The 24,252-nt window shown below is 38.0% G+C and overlaps 1 protein-coding gene across 1 annotated transcript in view; it reads left to right on the forward strand.

Annotated features, from left to right (window-relative positions):
- The window catches only part of IFTAP (intraflagellar transport associated protein), a 39,226-nt gene that overhangs the window by 10,183 nt on the left and 4,791 nt on the right, over nucleotides 1-24,252 (forward strand). Inside the window, 5 exon segments of the mRNA XM_036384965.2 lie at nucleotides 1,007-1,162; nucleotides 12,791-12,948; nucleotides 14,509-14,580; nucleotides 15,512-15,566; nucleotides 21,756-21,886. Of these exon segments, the coding sequence (XP_036240858.2) occupies nucleotides 1,054-1,162; nucleotides 12,791-12,948; nucleotides 14,509-14,580; nucleotides 15,512-15,566; nucleotides 21,756-21,886 (525 nt within the window). The 5' untranslated portion in view covers nucleotides 1,007-1,053.

Below are 24,252 nucleotides of genomic sequence, written 5' to 3' on the forward strand. Positions count from 1 at the left end.
AGTTTTGCTGAAGAATTAAGCTTTCATTCCCAAAATCCACCTCTTAATGTTGCGGTAAATCAGGAGAGGAGACAGAGGAACACATGCAAATCAAGCGTTTTGCGTATAATGCGCTCCTGCATCTTGATCAGCTTATGTGTGCAAACTGATTCTATTAGCGTGGACCTATGTGTATGAAAAATAAGTAATATGGGTGACTGCTTAGCATCATGCAGCTGTTAAAATGCATTTACACAGATTTTATGAGTTAGGAGCAAGGTCAACTTCAGCATGCTTCACCGAGGGCTGTTCAGGACCCGTAGAGCCTGGTTAAGTGATGAAGGTGGGCTGCAAAGCTGTTGCTGTGTGACAGGAGAGTGGAGCTCCCTTCCTTCAGCTCTCAGCATTTGTTCACTTCTCAAGAGTGATCCTCACATTCCTGTATGGCTGTCTGGCTCCAGCATGCTCTCCCTGTCCTGTGTCCTGCCTCAGCATAAACACACACACACACACACACACACACACACACACACACACACACACAGATGTGTGTCATTGGGATTTAATGTGTGGTCCAAAATTTGAGTTTGTGGCTTTGATGGTACAGTGAGCAGTGCACCTGAAGGTGATGGATTCAATCCAAAATTTGAATGTACAGCTGTGTCCTGATTGTTAAATACAACATGCTGTTTGTGTCACTGTTTCTGCAAAGAAGGCAGGGTTTGAAGGACTGAACAACTTAAGGGAGTGAACAACACCAAGAGAAGCTGGTTCTTCTGTTGCCCATATTACCCAAGGTCATACATTTCAAGCATAAATGATCATAATTTCTTCCTTTGTACTTAAAATTTCTATGTCCATGTGAATTTTGGGAGAAATGTTGAGTAAAGTTCCACTGATGAGATAGAACTACACAAGGAAAGAAGAAAAAGTATACTTTCTAGTGCCCATCTATGTGAACTAGGGACTTTTCTGTTGATTTGTTTTCTGCCTGCAGGTATATATAGCTCTTTTCTTTCTATTGCAGGAGCAGCCTACAAAACCAGATATACCTGTTTGACTCTCAAGGTGTGGATGATCATGGGAGAACAACTGTTAAAGCGCAGCATCCTTGATCAATTTGTTAATAGCCATGAGCAGTCATATGAGGAGTTTCTAAATACATTCACATATCTTTTGAAAGGTATGTAATTTCCCAAATCTCCTGTTAGATACCACAGACAGAAGGAAAGATAAAAAGACAAGCAGTAGTATTTACTCACCTGCTTTGTGACTTTAGGCAAATCCTTGTGATGCTTTTGTTTTTCCACTCAGCAGTGGGAACCCTCAGGACAGCTTTCTACAGATTGTTTCCCAGGCTGCTGTGTCTCTACAGGTGGTTAGCCATTTATGCTTACTTTAGGGAGGAGGTGGGAACATGCACTGTTTGGAAGATAGATGTTTCCTAAGTACATCTTGCATTGTTTTGCTTGAGAAGTCTCCATAAAAGAAGAGCCTAAGGAAAGTACTTAATAGTGTGAGATGGCCTGAGATTAGAAGTGTGCAATTTGGGTACTTTTACAGCTTTACTGACACTGGATGGCTGCGCTGTGCCTGTGTGTGTGCCTTCTAAAAAGTGATTGCATTCTGTGATGAAACAGTTACCTGGAGGGATGTGGATATTGTCTAAATTGATTTCAGCTAGGCTTTCAACACTGTCCTTCACAAAATCCTTGTAGGCAAACTCAGGAATTGTGAGCTGGATTAATGGACAGTCAGGTGGGTTGAGAACTGGCTGAGTGGCAGATCCCTGAGGGTCATGTTCAGCTCACAGGGTCTGGCTGGGGCCCTGTCACTGGTGGAGTCCCCCAGGGTTCAATACTGGGCCCAGTCTGGTTTACCTAATTCATCAATGACTTGGAGGAAGGGGCAGAGGCCTCCTCAGCAAGTTCCTGCAGACACAAAGCCAGGAGGAGTGGCCCATACCCCAGAGAGCTGTGCAGCCCTTCAGAAGGGCCTGGACAGGCTGGAGAGACGGGCAGAGAGGGACCTTCTGCAATTCAACAAAGGCAGGTGCAGGTCCTGCTCCTGGGCAGGAACAGCCCCCTGCAGCAGCACAGGCTGGGGGCTGAGCTCTGGGAAAGCAGCTCTGTGGAGAAGGACCGGGGGTCCTGGTGGAAAACAAGCTGTCCATGAGCAGCAGCGGCCAAGAAGGCCAATGGGATCCTGGGGTGCATTTGGAGCAGCAGTGCCAGCAGGCCAAGGGAAATGATCCTGCCCCTCTACTCAGCCCTGGTGAGGCACATCTGGAGTGCTGTGTCCAGTTCTGGCCTCCTCAGGACAAGAGAGATTTGGAGCTCCTGAAGCAGGTCCAGCAGAGAGCTACATACAGAGATTATTAAGGAGCTGGAGCATCTCAGTTAGGAGGAAAGGCTGAGGCAGTCTGGCCTGTTCAGGCTGGAGAGAGATGAATGAGAGGGGACCTTATCAATGTCTATTGATGTGTGACAGGAGGGTGTCAGAGGATGGAGCCAGGCCTTTCTCAGTGGTGCCAAGCAATAGGAAAAGCGGCAATGGGCAGAAACTGATGCACAGGAGTTCCACCTGAACATGAGGAAGAACATCTTTGCTTTGCAGGTGACCGAGCACTGGAAGAGATTGCCCAGAGAGGGTGTGGAGTCTCCCTCAGTGGACATTCTCAAGATCTCTCTGGATACAATCCTGTGCAAGGTGCTCTGGGATGACCCTGCTTAAGCAGGAAGGTTGGACCAGGTGACCCACTGTGGTCACTTCCAACCTGACCCATCCTGTGTCAAGCTAACAGTAACTTGGATGAAGGTACAGCAGGACATCAGAGAGATGATTAGGCTGAAAAGATCTCATGCTCTGCAGATGAAATAAAAAGTGGAGCTTAACCTTGATTTGAGCATTGCTGAGTTACAGAATTCCAATTCTGTAGCTCAGGTTCACATTTTTTAACCATGTTCAGACAGGTGCCATAAAAATAAGTGCAAGCTACATATTACTCATAATTCTCTTTACCACTACTTTGCACTAGAAGTGATGTCCTCATACTATTGCAGAAGCACTGTATTTTTCAATTACAGCATGTGGCATGCCCCATTGATTGGTACTCAGAAGTCTGTCCTGTCCTTATCCTTCAGGCAGAACTAAGTGTTAGTCACAAGCATTGAGCAAAAAATCAGTGGGGGACCTGAAGCTGCCACAGGAATAATCTTGTGCCAACTTTCTGTCTCTCCTGCCTATAAAATATAGAAGAGAAAGGAGACACTGGGGAATGAGATAAGAGGATTGAAAATCCGGTTCTGGTCTTCTTATGTATGATTGATACACTGGGGATAGCTCCTATCATAGAAGCATGCTGCATATCATGATGCTACTTGCAAAAAGCCTCAGTGTGTATTTCAGTTACTTTCACTGTCACTGCAGGCATTTGCCACTAAAATCATATAAAAGGTAGAGCTTTACCTGAATCAAATGCTTAGAAATGCAGGTTCTTATGATGGTATGAACTGAACAGCTCAACTTGTTTTCCTCCCACTTTCATTTTCCTTTAAAAGTACCCAACATGCTGGTTTGCACTATAAACTAGTGACCTGCAAAATTCTACTTAAAGCATAAAACATACATTGTCATCTGATAGATTTTTGTCTGTCATAACACTGGAAACAGAAAACACACAGAACTAATTGGATCCCATTGATTTCACAGAGTAACATATTTACAGAAGGTGATTTTCACTTGTGCGTGATTTTATCCTAGGTGCGCAGTTGGCATTGCAAGGATATTTTCAGCTGAAGTTTCTATGTTATTCTTGAAAGCATCTCATAAGATCTGAAACTCTAGTGATTTTTAAATTTTTATTCATATGTTAAATTTACACACAGTGAAGCTGTAAAGAATATACCTTGAGTAGAAGGACCCAAACATCCTTGGCTGTTCTAGCCTAGCTAAAAAGAACCTTTTGAGGCTATAAATAGCCTGGAGTGACTCCCTGTGAACACGTTAGGACCTTCTGCTGAGAGTATAGTTTCATTCTTATGAATGTGGGAAACAGGATTAATGAACTTTTACATTCCTGACTTCAATTTGGCTTTTTGAGAATTGCTTATATCCTAATCAAGAAAATCACATTTTTAGAATGTTGTCTTTTTATTGTATCTGAATGTGTGATATTACCTTTTATTACTTCTCTTCTTCCTTCTTCTATTTGGAAAGATACTCTCTTAGTTCACATAGAACAAGATCTGGAGTCAAAATAAGTCTTTATAAATTCTGTGTAATTGGTTTCATGATACGTGTTTGGTTTAACTAGCACAGAGATATGTTATAACTTAGCTGGACCATAAAACTACGTGTTTGATATGGAATTTTAATCTTCCAGATTTTAGTATTCCTAAAAATCCCAGTGGTTCTGTTTTTTAAAATGTGTTTGGTGCAGTGAGAAAATGAGAGTTCATAGACTAATTGACAAGTAAATCCTACAATGAGACTATTTATTCACATCTACAAATCTGATGGAAAATGGATAAACATACATGAATATATTTTTGAAACCCTGACCTCAGCATATAAAACATACTGCTCCAACAGAACATGACCTATATAGCTTAAATAAATAAAATTTTAAAATTATAGGAGTATTTCCTCCATAAGTAGATTTTTTAAAACCTTTTTTATTGGTTCTAGGTCAAGATTCTAGTTAAGTCTCTTTATTGTTCCTATTTAGAGCATCCAAATTGTGTTTTTTATCATAGGGATAATATTAACAAGAGAATATATGGGCGAAAGGGCTGGTGAACCCATGGGAATGTAATTTAGTAAATTACAGCATGAGTCCAGGAAGATGAAATCTTTCATACTCACTGTAAAGCTTTGCAGTTGAAGGAGCGTCAGAAGAGCTGAATTTACAAAGGAGTGGATGATACAGATTTCTGCAGATGTGGTCAATAAGTGGTGTGTTCAAAGCTACACTCTTTCTAGAAAAACTTTGGACAAAAAAGTCATGGAAATCCATCCAACTCCACTTTTGAAAAAATTGCCACAGAGGACAAAAGCCTCTTTCAAATCTTAGGGAGAGTGTTTTAAATCTGGTGCAGAGCTATGATGGTCAAAATCAGAAGGCAGCATCTGCTCATATTTTAAAACTCAGAGGAAGAATGGGAAATTCACTGGAGCATAAAATATCTCATTTGACCTTGTACAAAAAATACAGAAGAAAACCCCCAAATGGTCCAAGCTTCAAAATTTTCATCTTGATTTTAAATTATTCCTCTCCCACTTCTAAAAATACAGGATTAGGGGTCATTCAGCTGGATAGGAAAATGCTGCCATGAACAAAATTCTTACCCAAATGCAAATTAAGATTTGCATTTTTTCCATGGTTCTGGGCATTTGACCACTAGGATTAAATTAATTCCATTCCTGCTGATAATTTTGCTGTATTTCCTATACCTCCCGCTGCCTGGCAGTGTATTGAAGTCCAGGGAACTTCATGAGACCCATCTAAGCAAGGCACAGCTTGGATTGAAACTTCTTAGCCCTAGTGCTGTTGTTTTGATGCTTCTGTGCTGAACAAACTGTCAAGTGGAGGAAGTTTGGAAGTTACTGATTACTTCTGTGCTTACAGGTGGCATGCCAGGGCCATATTCTGTGTTGTGCTCAGATTAACTTAATTCCCCAGTGAAAGCTGGGCAAGATATTCAGTTCACAGTCCTTTTTACTGTAGCTGTCTACTTCCTTTTTACATTAACCACATTTAGGAAAAACAACAACTTTAAACTTCCCATATAAGTGTCAGTGGGGGCACTTTACAAATGTCAGTCTTCACAGCAGAAAGCATAGCAGAGAACTGTATGAGAAGTGACAGTGAATGCACTTATATTTTAAAAATAGATCAGTAGGACAATGCTAACCCCAAGAGAAATTTCAACCTATGAGTAGATTTGCCAATAAAAGCAACTAGACAGTTCAGTAAAACAAATTAAATTAATCTGTCATCCCCAGGGAACTTAAACAGGGCATGAAATAGAAAAATAGCGTCAATTCAGAGCTTTTTATTGATGTGTTGTGCTGGATCATTTGATAGAATTGGCTGGGAGACAAAATTTGCAGTTTTCTATTGATCATAAATTCAGTAGCTATCTCTGTGTAGCCTTTATTCAATATAGTATAAAATCAAATACCATACAGAGCCCCTATATATAGGAAAAAATACCAGACATAGAAATGCAAACGTAATAGATTATTTTTGAAATAATAAGAACTGATCTGTTTTATGGATATATGTTTTCCTGGTGTTTGCTCTGGAAGATACTTCATCTCAATTATACAGACAGAAAAAAATAGGCCGAAAGGAGGGAGATGACTTGTGCATTTGCACAATAGCTCAGTGGCAGCACCAGATAAGTACAGGGGCACTCAGGTCCTGGAAACTTGAACAGCTCTTGAACAGTAGTGCTTCCCTAATAGCAATGCTTTGTTTCCTGTGATGCCTTTATTACTAAAGAATTTCTGAAGAGTATTTCAGATTAAAAAAAAATAAATATTTTCATTCTCTTGCATAACTGAGATTTTTTAGAACATAGAAAGGGAAATATTTAGTAATTTTGCTGTTGATACTTTGGTAGAGGTTCTATCCTGTAGCGGCATATTGGCAGTGATTGAATTCTGGTAATATGAAAAGCAGTAACACAGAGTGAATTCTGCTGTACCTCATCACCTTGTCTAGAAAGGCATCAAAGTGCACTAAATGCAGCTGTTGGCTTAGTTTCATGTATTGCAGTGAGCTGAGGAAGCCCATGTGGAAACATGTGGAAATGACACAGAGCAAATAATGTCAGAGCTCAGAGCTGTGGATGAGTGACTCAACAGGACAATCAGAAGTCGAGTGACCTCACTTCCAATTTAGTGCTGAACTCTTTGTAGAATTGGGTACTTTTCAGTGTTTCAGTATAAAATTAAATAGAAGTGCCTAATTTCAAGAAAGTAGGCTTTTGCCTTAAAAAAATAAGTCAGGCCTTTTAGGGATGCCTTATTGTTGTGACAATAATATCCAAATTCCAGCATTTTCAAAACTCTTGGGCCTTCTGACATTTTATTTTGTTCCCACCTGCTGTCATCTTTTTTTATATTATTTGTTAAGAAATGAACACTTTGTATGAAAAGGTCAGATGCTTTTAATTATGTACAATTTGCTTGTTTCTTTCAGCACGTACCTATTCGCCCATTAGTGCTGAATTCTTCTAGGATGCAAGCACACTGAAAGACTTCAAGATTGATCCTGCCCTGATTTATTAGTACATCACATTCTTTTAAAAGTACATTCTTTAAAAGTACATCACTGTTCTTTTTAAAGTGCTCCCAACATATGTATTTAATGTAGTTTCCTTGCGCTGAGGAGATCTTTAAACAAATTTGTGCTTTTTTTGAGTGTAAAAAAAAAAACAACCAAAAAACCCAAGTATTTAAAAAATAAACTCCAAAGGTTCAAAGTATGGCTTAGTATAACCCAAACTCAGAAAGGAGTCTGGAGTTCTTGTACATCTCTTGAAAGAAATAGGATTTTGCTTGTACAAGCTACTGAAATGGTGTAGGGCACATTTGCCTTGTTATTTAACTGACAGCATTAGTATTCAAATGGAGAAGGTATCCAGCAACAACACTGCTGAGCTGTGAAAGAATCATATGAATTTTTAAATGATCAGATGGGGTGAATGAGGAATAAACAGGAAATACTGCCCTTTTTCTAACACTGAGACTATCAAAAGCACAACAGAGACATATATATTGATACAGATAAACACTACATAAAACCAGAACACGTATGTTCCATTAAGTACAAAGGAAGAGATACTGATACAATAAAAAAACAGCTAAATTTTTGAAAATTAGGAGCTCAGTGGTTTTAGAGAAGTATTGCTGTACATTAAGCTAGAGCAGGTCTGTGAGAGCAGCTGAAAATATACTTGATAGTAGCAGTCATTCATCTTTCCCCTGAAGGAACACATAAAAAAGTCCTTTCCTGACTTACTTTTAAACATACTACAATAAGTATCCAAAAATGGCAGTCAAAAGTAACTATCAGGACTTAAGAGTTTACCCTTTTAGGTTAGAGTTAGGCTCACTGAAATTACTTGTCCCAGTCCACGGAATAGGTGTTATCCTAGCTGAGGAAATAATACAGTGGAATTTCCTTAAGAAATGGGTAAATTTAAATTAAAAAATAAGCCCATGTTACTGATTATAGTAAAACCTGACCTTTTCTGAAGAGGGAAGAAAAAAAGTCTAGACAATACTTTCTGCTGACTGTTTGTCATTTAATCAGGATAAGATCAAAGACGTTAGGGGAAAAGGCTGCACCAGCTGAATTTTTGTGTTACAAATATTAATTTCCACACTGAGGTAAATGTTTTAGGCAAGGTCTTTGCTGTAAAGGAGTTCTGTTTGCTCAGTACTACTGTGAGATCACTGCCATTGAAATTAGTGCAGATTTTGATGGAGTGTGATTGGAATGAATCTTACATGAGTTCGGATAGTAATGGGATAGACACTGCAGATGCTGAGTGTGGGCAGATATGGTACAATATCTGTAAAACATCCACTGCCTAAGCCCTTAGACTCCTAAAGCAGGACTACATGATGAAATTTAGGTGCCTGAATTACACCTGAATTGCTCTTAATTTTAGACAGGCATGTAGGACTCAAGTACTGAAATCTTCCAGGTACATACTATATGGGATAATTCTTCTATTGAAAAGTCAGTCAAACTGCACTGATATACAGCAATTTATACATAAAATCCATGGAAACAGAAAGGTATCTGGTTAACATAAATCAGAATAGCTTTTTTAAGCTAAGTAACTTTACAGCACTATGTTCTATTCCCAGCAGGACAATATACAAGCATAGGAAGGCTACACATTTTGGTAGGGTTACTGTCTCATAGGGTTACTGCAGAAAATGTGGGAGCTGCTTTGATTGAGTTAACAAAAATTAAGAAAAGGTTCTAAAAATTATCTTCTCAGCAAACTGGATTTTTAGCCTTGAAATTTCTTTTCCTCTTACAGCTTGTAATTAAGGGTAAACGAATGCAGTGCTGTACAAAGGTTTGCATGGTTACAAGTAGTTAAATACAGGTAGTTCTAGAGCCTGTTACCACCTTGTGAACATGTCAAAGTGGTATTTTATGGAAAAATTTCAGTGACAGCCTTTTTTTCTTGTTTTAAAATGTTTGCTGATGTGTTTGAAGAATGGAGAAAGTGAATGAACATGACATTTGTATTTGTTATCTCTGCTCAAGACAGTTATTATAGTACTGTGAGTAAATTTTTTTTTTGTTTTTTTTGTTCAGGAGTTCTGCAGAAAGTCACTGTAATATTTGAATTCCAGGTTTTCCATCAAAGCATAACTTAGAAGAGATTTAAGGAATTTGTAGGCCTTCTGCTGGCCCTCAGTCCAGGATTTGAGGACAAAAAAATAAATTGGAACTAAAATGGTAGCTTTGCTGTATGAGTTTTTTGTTGTTGTTGTTGCTGTTTTATAGCTAAAGGGGCCTGTTTCTAAATCTCAACAAGTTTTTGTTTTTGAAATTAATTAATCCAATTGAAAAAAGTGGGAAGTACCTGTTAGTTTGAATTGGTTTGTCCAGTGTATTCTGTAGTATGTTATTGATTGCTCTGTCTGGTCTGGCTTTGAAATGCTTCAGACCATGAGAATTTTATCATTCTTCCGAGGCTACTATGTCATCTGAGAGATTTCACTGACAGTAAGTTTTTCCTGATAATACAGGTAGCTGCTCTCTTCTCTGGTTTTGTGATAAGTGACTCCATTATTCTTTGAAATATGTGGGTAATCACTAGATATTTTCAAAAAATTCCTGTCCAAATTGGAAGACAAAGAGAATTTTAGGCAATATAGAGGATAGATAGCAGGAGAGAAAAAATTTGTCAAGTTGGATATCCTTTTTGATTGAAACATGTTTCTGAAGTCTGCACCATACTCATAGTGACACACAATTTTGATGGATACTGCTCTTGAGAGACTGAGATGTACTTTTCTAGAGATCTAAGTTGGCTTGTTATTTCATTTTTAAGATACTGACAGTGAAATGACTAAAAAGTGAGACAGAATCTGTCTGCAGAATAAATATGTGAATCTTTGTATCATTTCAACTTTCTTCCTCTGCTACATTTTGTTGTGTTCGTATCCCTTATTTTTGATTTTTATCACATATTGTGAAGGCCAGTGTTCTACAACAGGATCTTGGCAGGTTGAGAGCTGTGACTGTGAATAATGAGTCAATTATCACTTAGTCAGGGGAAAGGCAGAGTGATCCTCTTGCTGGCTTGAATGCCATCCTTCCTTCTTCCCCTTCTCTTCAAAAAGTAAGAACAGAAATGGTTGAAATTCAGAACACTATCAAAGAAATACACCTCTGATGCTTGTCTTCAGATTGTAGTTTCTTTAACTTCAAAACAACTTTTGTGTGGCTTTTTAAATAATATTTTTTAAGTTATTACAGTGACTGCTTCAAAGGGGCCAGTTATGTGGTGCATGCATTGGGAGGCTGTAGGTATCAGGAATTGCTTTGAGCAGCTGAAGTTGGCTCTTACTGGTCCTGAGGGACTGGGCTCCAGGCTGGCAACATATGTTTAAATCACCTGCCCCCCTTTAATTTATATGGCATTGCCTCATTATGCACATGGTTGCATAGTAGATGCTCTGTGCACAGAATTGCATTTAACAACTGCTTTGGGTTGCTTAGAGTTTTTCTTCTGAATTTTTCTTCACAAGCAGTCATGAATCTAGTATCACATTGCAATGCTGAATGTTTCATCAAATGTATTGTTTAATATTCTCTAACCCTGTAACTTTGCAATGGTCTTAACCAGAAAAAGGTTTCCGTTAAGAGTTCATGACTGATCTCTTAGGAAAAGGGATAGTGCTTCTAAGCTGTATTCTGGGGTTGGTAAATGGCACATAAATACTCTGAATGCACTTGATTTCTTACTAGCTAATTTAATCTTTCTAGCTGTGACAATAGCTCAGGTGTCCAGAAAATATATAACCTAGTAAAGCAAGTTTGTCAGCTCATATGTGTGCCTAATTATAACTGCCCAACTATGTGTCATAGGTCTTTTGATGCTAAAAGTGGTATTTTCTCTGGAGAACTCAGAGCCTGTATTTTTGAGAAGGATGATCCGATTTATAGCCCAGAAGAATGACCACAGTGGTATGCAAGAAAAGCATGGGCTAGTGCAGGAATGTCATGTTTACTCTGAGTCTGTTGGCTCTATGAATTGTGCTTCTGATCTTTCCAGTGATGATTTCTTTTGTCTCTCTGTTGGTCTGGTGAGAAAAGTGTATGGCTTCCAGAATCTTTTTATCACTTCTCTTACAGAAATGCTCCTGGTGTGCACAGGGAGAACCCTGGGTTGCTCCTCAGGCTCTGTTGGTACTCCGCTGGTCTGCAGATGTTCAGCTGCATTATTTGCCAGTACACATTTGCCCCAAAATACATTAATATTCTTTTGTGGCTTGTCAGTCTTTAAGATAAAAATGGCAAGTTCTTAGGATAAAACAGGAAGCCCATCCTGTTTTACTGCTAAAGTAAAAAAAAGAAGGAAGTTTTTTTAGCTAGCCATCTAGTTCTTCGTGTAAAGTAGGGTGATAGTAAAATTATCTTCAAATAGTGGGTGACCATTTTACAAGTCAAGAATTTAAAAGAGTTTCATGTCTAATACTGCTACATTTCCATGGCTTAAAAAGAGAGTGTGTTGGAAAACGTGATGGCTCATATGTACTGCTGTATCCAAATACTGTTTTAGGAAAGTTCTTGCAAAAGAAGCAGGGAGAAGCAAGATGTTACAGAGACCTGGGATTTAGGAATTATTCACGGGATCCATCTGTTATTTCAATAAACATTGAAACCTGTTTACTAGATTGCTCTGCAGTTTGCTTTCTATGAACCCTAACTCTTGTAAGTGTGGACTTCAGGTTATGCCCAGGCTGGCAGCCCTTACTGCGTGTCACAGTAACTGCAGCACAGAGCTGTCCCAGGGGATTAATAATTCTTTACTGTATGGCTCAATGTAGCAACCCCAAAGGCATCATTAAAACTCTCCACAAGAGTTACTTCAATGCTTATAATATATAATTATGCTTTAGAAATGCAGTGCAGTGTTTCTTATTGTTGCAAAGTAAATTTTTCAAACTAAACCCAAAAATCTTAATTAAATGAACATTTATTTTTCATTAGGAACATGCGGTGCGAAGTTCATTTTAATTGATTGACCTATAACTGCTCCTTATTTGATAATGGGACTTTTAAAATAAAAAGTACTGCATTTTTATTTTGGCTGTGATTTCTTTATTTTTTGCCAGGTTGAAGGGAAAAAACCCAGCTATTCAGTGTGGGTTTGGAAATCTATACTTCCATGCACACAGCAGTCAGCTTCTAGATGCAGTAAGGTGTAACCTTACTGTCTTGCTTTTTGGGGTATTTATATTCTTGGTTGATTTTATGAAGTTTTCTGTATCTTGCATAGGCTTTTGTGATAATGAATTCTTCAGTATTGAGGAATAGGTAGGACTCTGTGCAATTGAAGTTCAAACTGCATATTCAGTTTTATGGTAAAGTCTGGTAAGGTTTTATGCTGAAGTTTTATTTTATACTTTAAATACATGGAAGCTTTCATGAGAGGAAAAGTGAATGTGTAAAAAAGTCACTATTAAATGTAATTAAACACATACTTTTCTTTTTCTTGGATAATGTATTATGTTATCTGATCTGGTGTGATTCTGCTTGCAGAGAAAGAGGGAAAGACAATTCAGGAAAGTAAAGTGGACTCCTTAAGAAAAAAATGTTCTACTTCTGAATTACCAAACAGAAATAAACAGGATGGCTCACCTGAAAGAAGCAAAGAAATGTGGGTGTCATTTCCACCACGGATGCCAAATGAGAATGAGGTAATGAGTTAACATTTGTCCATGTGGACAAGCACCACATTTAAACAGATGAAAATATGGAGAGATACACTGTCCAAATGTTAGAGGCTAGTGGTATTTATCCTATGTGAGGCAAATATTTAAAATACTACCTAAGTGTTAAATGCTTAGAGAGGCACCTGCAGAGATCGTGTTTGGCAGTGGCATTTGCCCTGCTGAAGAGCTGCCATAATCTGACTAACAAATAAGGAACCCTGCAATGAGCTAAGTAATTCTTTCACTGGAGACTGCAGCTTGTGGTAGAGGTTGGCAAAAAGGAAAAGAAAATCCTGAGAGTATGGATGCCACTAGCATGGACAGATTCATTTTGTTTCTTGTAGGTTTTAGGAAGAACAGAGTTCTGTGTTACTGCTGTGTTACTGCCATGTTACTGCCTGAAGTTACTGCCTGAAGTAAACAGTAGGCAGGCCAGGGGCATTTTTGATCTTCTGAAACATAAGGGATTAGGGATTTAATGTGCAGGGACAAGAAAACAACAGACATCATCTGGAAGGGAGGGAGATGGAAATCGGAGTCAACTTGCTAAGAACTTCTGCCTTCCTGCCTTAATAACAAATAATTAGGCTGTGATCTAGTCTGTAAGAATCTCAAAATTGCCCTTCATTAAATTTTATTAAAAAAGAAGTACTAGGTCCTTTTGTGTCTATTGAGTAACACACTAAAGTGCTTTCAAATGATGGGCCTGCCAGGCCTCAGAGCAGAAGCTGCCACTTTCCTCCTTGCAAGGACACGTCTTTGAAGTAGAATCAAGCAAGGCTTTTAAAACAATTATGTTCTGTCAGTTGATTGTGTAATAATAATGACAATATTTTTTTTGCCATTTTTTTCATAAGAAGTATTGGTTCCTCATTGGTATAATTTGTCTCTGTGTCTCTTACTTTAGCCACATTGAATTGTCTTTCTGCCACATAAAGCAATGTACAACTTCTGTTATCCTTTATGTAATGGAACTTCCATAAAACTTCATGTATGTTTTTGTTTCTAAAAAAGAAAAAGGTTAAGACATGCCTGCACATTTTTGTCACATTAGCAGTTTAAGAAACAAATACAATACTAGTAGAATGCAGCAGAAAAATTGCAGTGTAGTAGCAGGAAGAGGCCATAGTACATTAAGTTGACCACTGTAACCTTTAAGCCTGCCCTGAGAAAGGAGAATGGGGAAAACAGTGCTATTGAAAACAGTGCTACTGTTCTAAATGCTGCTTTTTAGGCATGCTATGATTACTTGCACTGTTGTTCCATTTGATTCAGTCTGGTCCTGTGTAGGTTTTCAGAGAATTACCTGTACCTGTTCTATTTTCAGGAGCATTCCATTCACTTTTTATAAGTTTTTATATACAACATCTATAAAGCTGAGTAATGTGTTCTAGGGGAGCCTTCTTATTCAAGGTGACCTGCAGTGGTGCCTTCCAACCTTACCTATTCTGTGATTCTGTGAACTATGTATAAATCAGTAGGAGCTTTGGTTGTGATTTTGATTCTGTTTCATGCATGTAAGTATTTCTGCCTATCTATCTACAGGCAGTGAGGACTGAGTGCTCAACAGCTGGTGTCTCTGATGGAAATAATCTCAGTCTGTCTGAAAAAGTGAAGGTGAGGTTTTCTTCAAAATGGGGATTATGAGCAGAACATGACTGATTTTTCATGTATTAATTTACAAATTACTTGCAATTTACTGATGTATTTCCCATCTGTGGGAAAGAAGAATGAGACCAGTCCAAAATTTTTTCTGATGTTAGTATGTACTTTTAAAGTGTAAAGGTTATGTAAGTCTCGAGACTGTTTCAAACCATGTTGGAAAAAATTATCTGGGAGCATCTTTAATTACTTCATGGAAACACAGAAGAAAATCCAGGGTGTGTAGTCAATCCTCCATGGTAACACTATTCCCAGCAGATAGGCTGGGAAAAACCTTTCATTCTCACCCTGTGCATCTATTTAGAGTGGTAGCTGAAATGAGAAATGTCTTGTCTTTGGGTATGTTTTAAATAGTTTAGATTGTTCAAGGGACATTAGCCTGAGAAAACAGTAGAGTAAAGCCCCAGGTGAAATACTAGAAATGTAATAATTCTTAGGGTTTTTTTTTTTCCTAATCAATTTACCATTAGTGTCAAAACAGAAGGATCAAGCTCTAGTTTGCCTACAGCATGTATTCTCTTTGTGTCATATGAAATGAGCTTGCAAAATTGCATAGTAACTTATCATGCATCATTTTCCTATGATAATATTTTACTTCTCCATCTTCCCACTAAGTTCCTGAGAAACTTACTGTACAGCTTGAGCTTCCTTTCCATCACTTAAGTTACGTGGCAATTTTGGCAGTAAATCTTTGACTATACCTAAAACTGCTTCCTTTGGATTACACATTTCAAAGAAAACTCATATGCTTTCTTGGAAAAACACAGGGGGAAATGGAGAAGATGAAGTAGACAATTTAATGCATTTTTGCTTTGCTCTAGATTGTACTATAAGGAATAGAATTGATATATTATTATCTATTTTCTGATTTGGGTTTTCATGGCAGGTGGACAAGTACTTACACTTGGAAGATGTAGACACAGATGAAGAGACATGCAGTGGTAGGCTTCCCCCCTTCGTATTCATCATTGTTTTCTGTCTTTGAATGCAAGTGTGTGAACATTGATTAAAGAACTGCTTCTCCCCTAAAAGAGATGATCTTGCTCAGTTCTTCTATTGCTGGAAAATTCCCCACATTGCCCCAGTTCCCCAAACTGAAGTACTAATTTCCCCACTCTAAGAGGTAATGAAATAATAAATTAAGAGGAATATTTATTGTACTTTGTCCTGGTGCAGTTTTTTTTTTTTTCAAGCTTGTCTAGAAGTGCAGAGTGCTTCTTGTTAGCAACATCTCCCCATATTCAGACATTTCTATTTTGTATTGAAATTACAGTCATTACAAAAGTTTTTTTTGTAAAGTAATGTGGGTGCTAAGAGACAGTGCTGTAAAGTGGAAATATTTAATGAAAATGCTGTCCCTACCTATTAAAACAATATCATCCTGGGCTTATAAAAGATTAGACTAATTCTGAATTCACAGTGAACTTCTTTAAAAATTCCAATTAGGAGCATTTTGAGTTGTGTTGAACTCTTCTGTATGTCTATAATAATTTTAACTCTCCCACCTCCAAAAAGTAAATGGAATGCTAATGTCTATAGTTAGTTGTCTATCATAGGTCCTTCTTTGGTCTTTACAGATAGAAGTCACAACCTTTTAGTGTTTAAATTCATTTTCCTCATCTATACCTGTGACTGTACAGGGAAACCAGGGCACACAGATTAAGGGATTTGCCTGAGGTCACAGACGAAGCTGCAGGGCTTTGATGCTTGGTTTCTTAGCTATTGCCACTTGATTGATCTCTCCACTCTAACAGTGAAGTTTTGATTAGTTTTTCCTTTCTGTGTGTCCTGAATTCCTGCGAAGTCTGAGGGCTTAGAGACTTCCAGTATCTCACAAGAAAATAATAAACCAGTGTAAGTCAGGTTCACAGCAAATATTCTTTCTCCAACCTTTCAGAAAGGAGGGAGTAAAACAGCAGTTCCAGATCAAATGTCAAAGATTTTTTTTGAGTACAGTGTTCATATGTGCCCATTTTTCCCTTTGTAGAGCATTGTTCTATGTTTATGTCTTAAATTCTGGCATTATCTATTAAAAAGGCCCTGGAGTTTACTGGTGGAAGCACAAACCCACATTTCACTTGTGTTATAATGAAAGGAGAAATGCCTATAGCCAGTTAAAGTATTGTTAGATATCTGTAGTTCCAAACAGGCCACAAAGTGGTTGATGAGAATTAAGCCCAATGCTAAAATACCAAGCAGAACAGTGAGGAAGAAGAGCTCTGCTGAAACTTAGTGTGTGACAGACCTTGCCTTTCTCCATCTTTTGGGTTATTTCTGTGTATTTGTGTGTGTCCAAGGGTAAATGTTAATCACACACATATGGAAAACCCTGGTAAAACACGTTTCATTTCAGGCAGAATGCCTCAGTGAAGACTGAGACTGTATCAACAATGCTCACTAACATTAGGTTTTTAGATTGTATTTTATAACATTGAAACACTGCCAACCAGAAATTAATTGTTCCTTCTAAATGCTGCAAGGAAAGTGAACAACATCCAAATTTATACCTGGGAAACCCTGGTTTTTGAAGATAGTTGTTGAGTCAGGCTAAAAAATTTCTCCTTGACTCCTAAGTGCAGAAAATAGCACTTATGGTTTGATAGCTGTCTTACACGTCAAAATCCACTCAATAGCTTCATAGTAAGAGAGGTAAAATCTTAGTCCTGTAGAAACCATAGCAACAAAATGCAATTTAAAATATAAAATTATGTCCCTTCTATTGCTTGTAATGTTAAGGTAATCTAGAATAATATCACTAGCGAATACCTTAATGAAAGATTAATTCTGTAGAATTACAGTTAGTTTATAAATGAGGTAAATTGTGAGGTAAATTAGACATTCTGTTATTGACCTTTTTAAATGCTGCCACCTTATATCAGAACAAATGATTGATTTAAGACTTCATATTGTCAAAACAAGCTTAAAAATATCATAGAAATATCATATCATAAAAATATCATAGCTTGTTTTACCCAGTAAAAAATACCATACCTTGCTAGTAATTGCAACAGGCCTTTATCTCTCCTTGTTATTGGCAGCAGTTCAATATCTCTGTGCTTCACTTAGCTTTAAAGGGCAGATCAGTTAGCTGAGTTAGCAACTGTACATTAATACAGTAAATATTCGCACTTAAGGGCAACTGGCTTAAAGCTGACTGTATGAGAAGCACGATAGAAAATAGGTGTTAAAACATCCCATCTAACCAGTGCTGTTTGGCAGATGTCCTGGAAGAGTCATTCTAGTGAAGTTTTTTTGGTTTTTTTTGTTTTTTTACCAATTTAGCTGGCAAAGTTCAGTGTCCTTTAAAGTGTGAATGAATGGGACTGCTTCTTAGGAGTAGGAAAAGCAGCCCACAGATTTGGCCAGTATGCAAATTCATTGTAGCTGCTTTTGTTTGGCAGCACTGGGCTGAAAGCTTGAAACAGGGGCAATGCTTGGCATTGTGGGACTTTGGCACCATAAACCATGATTGGCAAAGTGAAATTGCTGCCCTAAACCACAGCCTTAATGCATCGTGTAGAGACAGCATGGGCACGGTGTACTGTAATCACTCTTTCTCCCTGAATTTAATCTCTAACTGTAAGGAGCTTAAGGCAGCAATAGAGATGATCAGGCTTTCTCCAGGGATGGATGGATGCTGCCTATGTTTTGGCAACAGGACTTTCCAGGACTGCTTACAAATTTCTTGATGCAGAGTTTGGGGGATATCTTGGTAATAATAGGTAATATTTGAATAAAGTACCAAACATGTTAAAGAATATCTGGACATTTTGAGTGCTATTGTTTAAATGCAAGAGAAAATTAAAACAGGACTAATTAAATGTGTGGGTGATGCTTCATAGGCAAGGTATAATTGTCTCATCCTAATCCAGCTTGGAGCACTGAAGTGCTTCAAACTTGTCTTTTCAAGGTCCCAGTTGTCTGTAACACTGAGCAGAACCTGATTGAGTCAGTTACTTTGAAGCTGAGGCCAAGCATAACTATTGATTATTTCAATAATTTTTTGGCAAATTATATCAACATCTGTTATTTTTCATAATCTGTGGCCTCTCCATTTATATTTTGAGGCTATCCTTACATCCAGAAAAATCTTGTTGAGAAGGAGGTTTCAGAGTTAAATGAGGTGGATTTTTTAAAGTATAGGGCTCCCCCCCAGCTGGTGAATCCCTTTCTTGTTTTTCTTCTCCAGTCTCTGCAATCCATTTAACACTGCCTTGAGATGATTTCACACTAGGCAGCTCTTTGGGACTAACAGCCTGAAGCATGAGAATTAGAGGAGACTGCAAAATTTAGCTTTTAAGCTTTTTTTGTTATCACTCTCTTCTCAACTCCCCATCAACAGCATTTTTGTGAAATGTAGTGTCTGAAAGTGGTAAAACCTGTGTCAGTGTATATATAGCTGTCAGTGTATATATAGCTGGGCATCATTTGGCTACAGTAAAGTTATAGACAAAACTTTGAACTTCCTCACTCTTGAAAGTTAAAAGCAGACTTGTGCCAGTAGTTTATTTTTTTTCTATACTCACAATTGATGTCTATGGTACAGAATGAGCAAAAAACTCCCAATTCAGCAGTGTTGACAGATTTAGTAATCACTTTCTGGGATGTGGTAGGGAGGGTTATTGTTCACTTTCCAAATATGCTGTTATTAAATTATGCTGGACTTCAGTAAAATTGTCAGCCATATCATCCAGGGAGTTGATTCTTCATGTTATGAGAGGTGCATTTCAAAATGTCTTCTCAGTTTTTTTGGTATCACTGCCTGTTCAGCTATCTCTATATATGGTGCTGTTGGCAGTATCCAAGGTTTTCCTGTTGCTAATTAATCACCTCCACAGAGAACATAATTAGCAGCTTAATTAGGATCATCATCCAGTAGTGCTGTAGCAGCAGCTTAAACAAGCTGTGAGGTACTGGCTAGAACTTACAATGGCCTGGAGTTCCTTTGGGTGCTCCCACTGAGAAGGACGACTGTCAAAACTCTCTAATTTTTCCTCTCTGAAGGGGTTTCTTTATTAAACATTATCAGGGAAAGCAGCGTTTACCAATTAGACTTTCATATGCTGTCACACAGCCAGGATAGAGAGAGACAAAGCTCATTTCTGGCATGTCTACTGGCAAACAAAGGTTGATTACATTCTTACAGGGTGATTGAAGGGAAATTGAAACATTGTTTGCATTACTAACAAGCCTTAAAAAGTGGAACTGACATTCTGAGTATGACAAGCACTTCTTGCTAAAAGCAAAAATAAATTTCCTTCTGTTGTCCCAATTCTTAAAGAGTTACCTTTCTGAGCCATTGCCAGGCTGTTGTATAACAGTGCTTCCTCCTCATCTTCTCTCTGCAGATTGGTCTGTTGAGGGAGAGAAGCTCTTAGTGCAGAAATAATCAGTGTTTATATCAGTAGGTGATAAAAACCTCCTGGTGTCCAGACTTCCCTTACTTTAGTAAGGGTATACAGCTAGGTTGCAAGTTTGAAACAATAGTGGAAGATGCCATTGTCTTTAAATGAGCATTCACATCTTCCTTCTGTCCTATAAATACTTTTGACCCAAATGATGAAAAAAGCAGCTGCAGAGCATGTGTAGACATAGCCTAGATACCTGTGGACTGTGCTGTCCTTTTCAGAAAGTTTTCTCCTATTACTGGTGCAGAATCAGAACAGATGCTATGCTGAGAACAAGGACTGAAAGCACTGACATGGCTGGAGATAGACATAAGCAACTGAAAGAATAGGGATGAAAACAAACTCACTTATCATGAAACAAGAGACAAAAATCCAGAAATGAAATACCCAAGGGAATTAATGCAACTCTTTCTAAAAGAACATTCTACTTTCCAATTCTACTTTCCAATTCGAAGCCCTGCTGGCTTTTAAATAGTACTCTATTCCCACAAGAAAACTAAATGAAGAATTTGATCATGGATTTTTTATGGAGACCTAGGAAATCTTTATTTCCAAATGCAGGTTCACAGGGGTATGAGAGGTCTGGAACTCCACTACTGTGGTAAAATTGTGCAGGTAGAGATAAGTAGACACTTCATCTGTTTCACCCTGGATCTGTGTGCTCTCTTGTTGCTTCCATTAAGTAACATTTAAGCAGTGCTTTGAAAATTTATTCTGAGATTACAAGATAAATGTAAATGTAGTATAAAACTGTAAAGAAACTTGTGTATCAGCTGAAAAAATAGTAGGTAGATTTACATAATCCTTTGACTAAATTGCAAGACATATGGTCCCCTTAAGTTCTTTCATAAAAACATTACTGAGACATGATGGACACATCTGTGCTGTGGCAGAGCTGAGATTGATTCATGTTAGAAGATATTTCTAAACCTAAGGCATATCCTTCTGATCTGTCACAGAATGCAAACCCACTGGTCCTGGTATGAATGTTTTGCTGAAATTTGCAAAAGAAAAGTGATTCAGAAAAGCTGTTTATTTGTGAACTGTGGAACAAATCCTGCCTGTATGGAAAGGTTACATGTCACTCCATCCCAGATAGGGGGAAGTCCTCTCAAGTTCCTCTTTTGGAAAGCTCAGGTAGAAACAAACATCTGTGAAATGCCCTTAGACAAGAGAGTCATCTGGCACTGCAGTGGGGAATATTAGTAGTTCTACCAGGTATTTTTACTTAATGTTCTGTGAGAATCATACTAAGATGCTTTACAATGATTCTTTATGCCCAATGTACAGGTGGTGAAGCTCTAGCTAAAGAGAAATGAATGACCCTGCTCAGCTCATCAGTGGCAGACAAGGTGTTTTATAACTTCTACTGCAGATGTCTCTGCTGAGGACCTTCATCTTTGCTCTGAAAGAAAGGAATGTAATACCAGGTGCTCTCTGAGTTTCAGAGCATCTGCATCCAGATTTTAATTCAGCACCCATAGGAAAGAAGAGCTACCTCTCTGTTTTCAGACAAGTTTGATTTTTCCTTAGTTCAGTATTACTACCTAGATTTTAGCTCAGGACTGCATGGCTCTGTTTTAATGATAGCTTATGCAACAATAACTGCATCACACACTGACTAACAAGCTACTGCCCATGTCTGAGCACTAAAGGATTTTAGCAGGATTTGGCTAATTTATGCATCAAATGGAAGGTTAATGTTGACTCCTTTTTATTCAGCAGGGTCATTAGTTCTTCCTGGAGAGGTGGAAGAGACAGTGAGTTGCTGTACACCCTTCTTTGACAAGCCTATTCAGCCGAAGTTCAGAGCCTGGTCAGTTCCCCAGCCGTCAGACAGCAAAGCCCAAGAGGTATGAGGTCAGATGTATTCATTCAGACTTTGGGGGTTTGGGGTATTTTTATTTTTCCTGTTGGCTTCTACTGTTATTTCCACAAGAACAGAGGGATGTAGATGTAGTATGTGAAACTGCAGTGAGTTAAAAAGGCATATTAATTTTTAAATGAATAATGAATTCTTAAATATGTTAAGAATTGAAATAAACACTATTTTATCTTGCACACTGCTGCTATATAATCTTACATTTTCAACATGTGCACTTCAATACTTCAAGTGGTATGTGGGCTTTTTAATATTTAATTTGTGTAACTCACAGAATATTCAAGTAAGCCTTTGCCCTCTAAGCCTTTTAGCTACCCTTGCTTGTGTAGAATGATGGACCATTTAATTTTCCAGTGATCTCATGATCTTGTGGCATACTGATTGGCTTAATATAGGAGCCATTTTTTGCAGCAGGGAGGTAGGGAATGGTCCCTTTAACATGACACTTAAAAAAAAAGAGATTTTAGAATGTATTGTGGTCAGAATTAAGATCTGGTGACTTGGAAATGACTAGTAGCAAGATGCTGCTGAGAAACTGCATTGTCAGGGTCTGGTGTGGAGAGGTTTGCTTTATGGCCTCTGAGCCTTTTAATCAGACACAGTCAGTGCAGACTTTAATTTAGAATTGCTGTCTTCCTTCAGAAATTCAGTTCTTCTCAAACTGCAACAGAAGGTGTGGATTGCTCACAGGCTTATTTTAAGTCATTAAGCTTCCTATCCAAACAGTCAGCGTGAGCATTAACTTTGGGGGTGTTTCTATTGCAGAGAATTCCTCACTGCTCTTTTCCCCTGCCTGATCATTGCAATAGAAGCTGAAGTTAGCTTCCAGCTAAAGTGGGCCAGTTTTGATAGCTTCATATGCTTATTGATGCTCCCATGAGGCTTAAATCAAGTTTATAAATGACGCGTGACCAATGAAGGTTTGGTGTTATAGCACTGCATATGGTGCCTCCTTTCCTGGGCTCAGTTGTGTTTAGTTCCTTGCAATAAACTCTTTACTATAAGGAACAAGTCTGCTTTGGGAAAAAGTAGATGTTCTAAAATGACCTTTCAAGCTTTAATACCTACCATTCTGTGAATAAAAATACTCACTCTTTTCCCTAAGGATTGACATAATTCAAGGTTTTGCTTTTAGATATATCCATTGGACACAAAATAACACCCAAAAAACTAGAATGAGGCTTTATAACTTTCTTATTTCATAACTTCTGTAGAGAAGAAGGAGGGTTGTAGCAGCCTGCAGTGTTCATAAAGGACTGCATATGATTTTTTAAACTATAGTTCATGAAAAATAGATAAAGATCCGACTGCATGCAAAATTCTTTTCCATTTGAGGGAAATTTGGGTTATGAAAGAAACTGAGTATTATTACATTGGCTATGAGTTGCTGCATTTTTCAAGAAGAAAGACAATTTCCACAACCATTTGGTTGGTGCCAGGCTACTTAAAATGAAGGCAGCCTTTCCCCTAAATTATAAACATATTTTTGCCTTCATTTAGATAGTATAACTGTGGCCTGATTTTTAGAACCTTCAAGAGTGAGCAGGTCCATTTTAAAGTCCCTCAGTGTCAAATTGTCATTGCCTTGAAAATTAAGTCTTGCATTGCTTATGGCAGGACTAGTTTAGAAAGAGAAAAAAGATTTTCCCTGGAGACATCTCTGCTTTAAAATGAGACTGTTCCCTGTCCATCAAAACAAATCTGTTAGGGAAGGGCAACATAATGTGGCTGCCTAATTGGTTTTCTTAGAGAATGGAACACCATTCTGTATGAAAAATAGCCGGATGAGAAATGTCTATGCTATGGAAACACTTGTGAGGCACTTTAGGGCAAATTGTGTATCTCTCAACATATTGCTAGGGAAAGTTTAAAAAAAGAAGCTCTGCTAAGACCCAGTTTATAACCTGGATAATTGTTAAAGAACATCTTGTCTCCCTGAAAATGTTTTTCTGTCAAAAGGTGTTCGGAAGTGGCTTAGTGAATGACACAGCAAATTATTTGTGTTGTCCACCAGTGTTGCTTCATCTTTCTTTCCTCCCTTTAGACATAAATGTATTTCAGGATTTCAGTATCAACAGTGAAGCATACATGACCTCCCACAGGCCACTGCAAATGGAACCAGCATTCATTATGTCTTTGAAGTACATCAGCACAGAACATTTCCCTCCCCTACCCAGAAATTTATTTTCGCCTTTATTTCTACTTAATATATTTTTCCATGTAAGATATGGATTTTTATTAATATCTTTATGTATTTGTATGTCTTAATTCCCGTTTCCTTGTGTCTTAATTAATTCTTTCTTCCTTTTCTGGGTACACATGAATGCAGTTGCATAA

Source organism: Molothrus ater, chromosome 6 (genome assembly GCF_012460135.2).
Source record: "Molothrus ater isolate BHLD 08-10-18 breed brown headed cowbird chromosome 6, BPBGC_Mater_1.1, whole genome shotgun sequence".
Lineage (NCBI taxonomy): Eukaryota > Metazoa > Chordata > Aves > Passeriformes > Icteridae > Molothrus > Molothrus ater.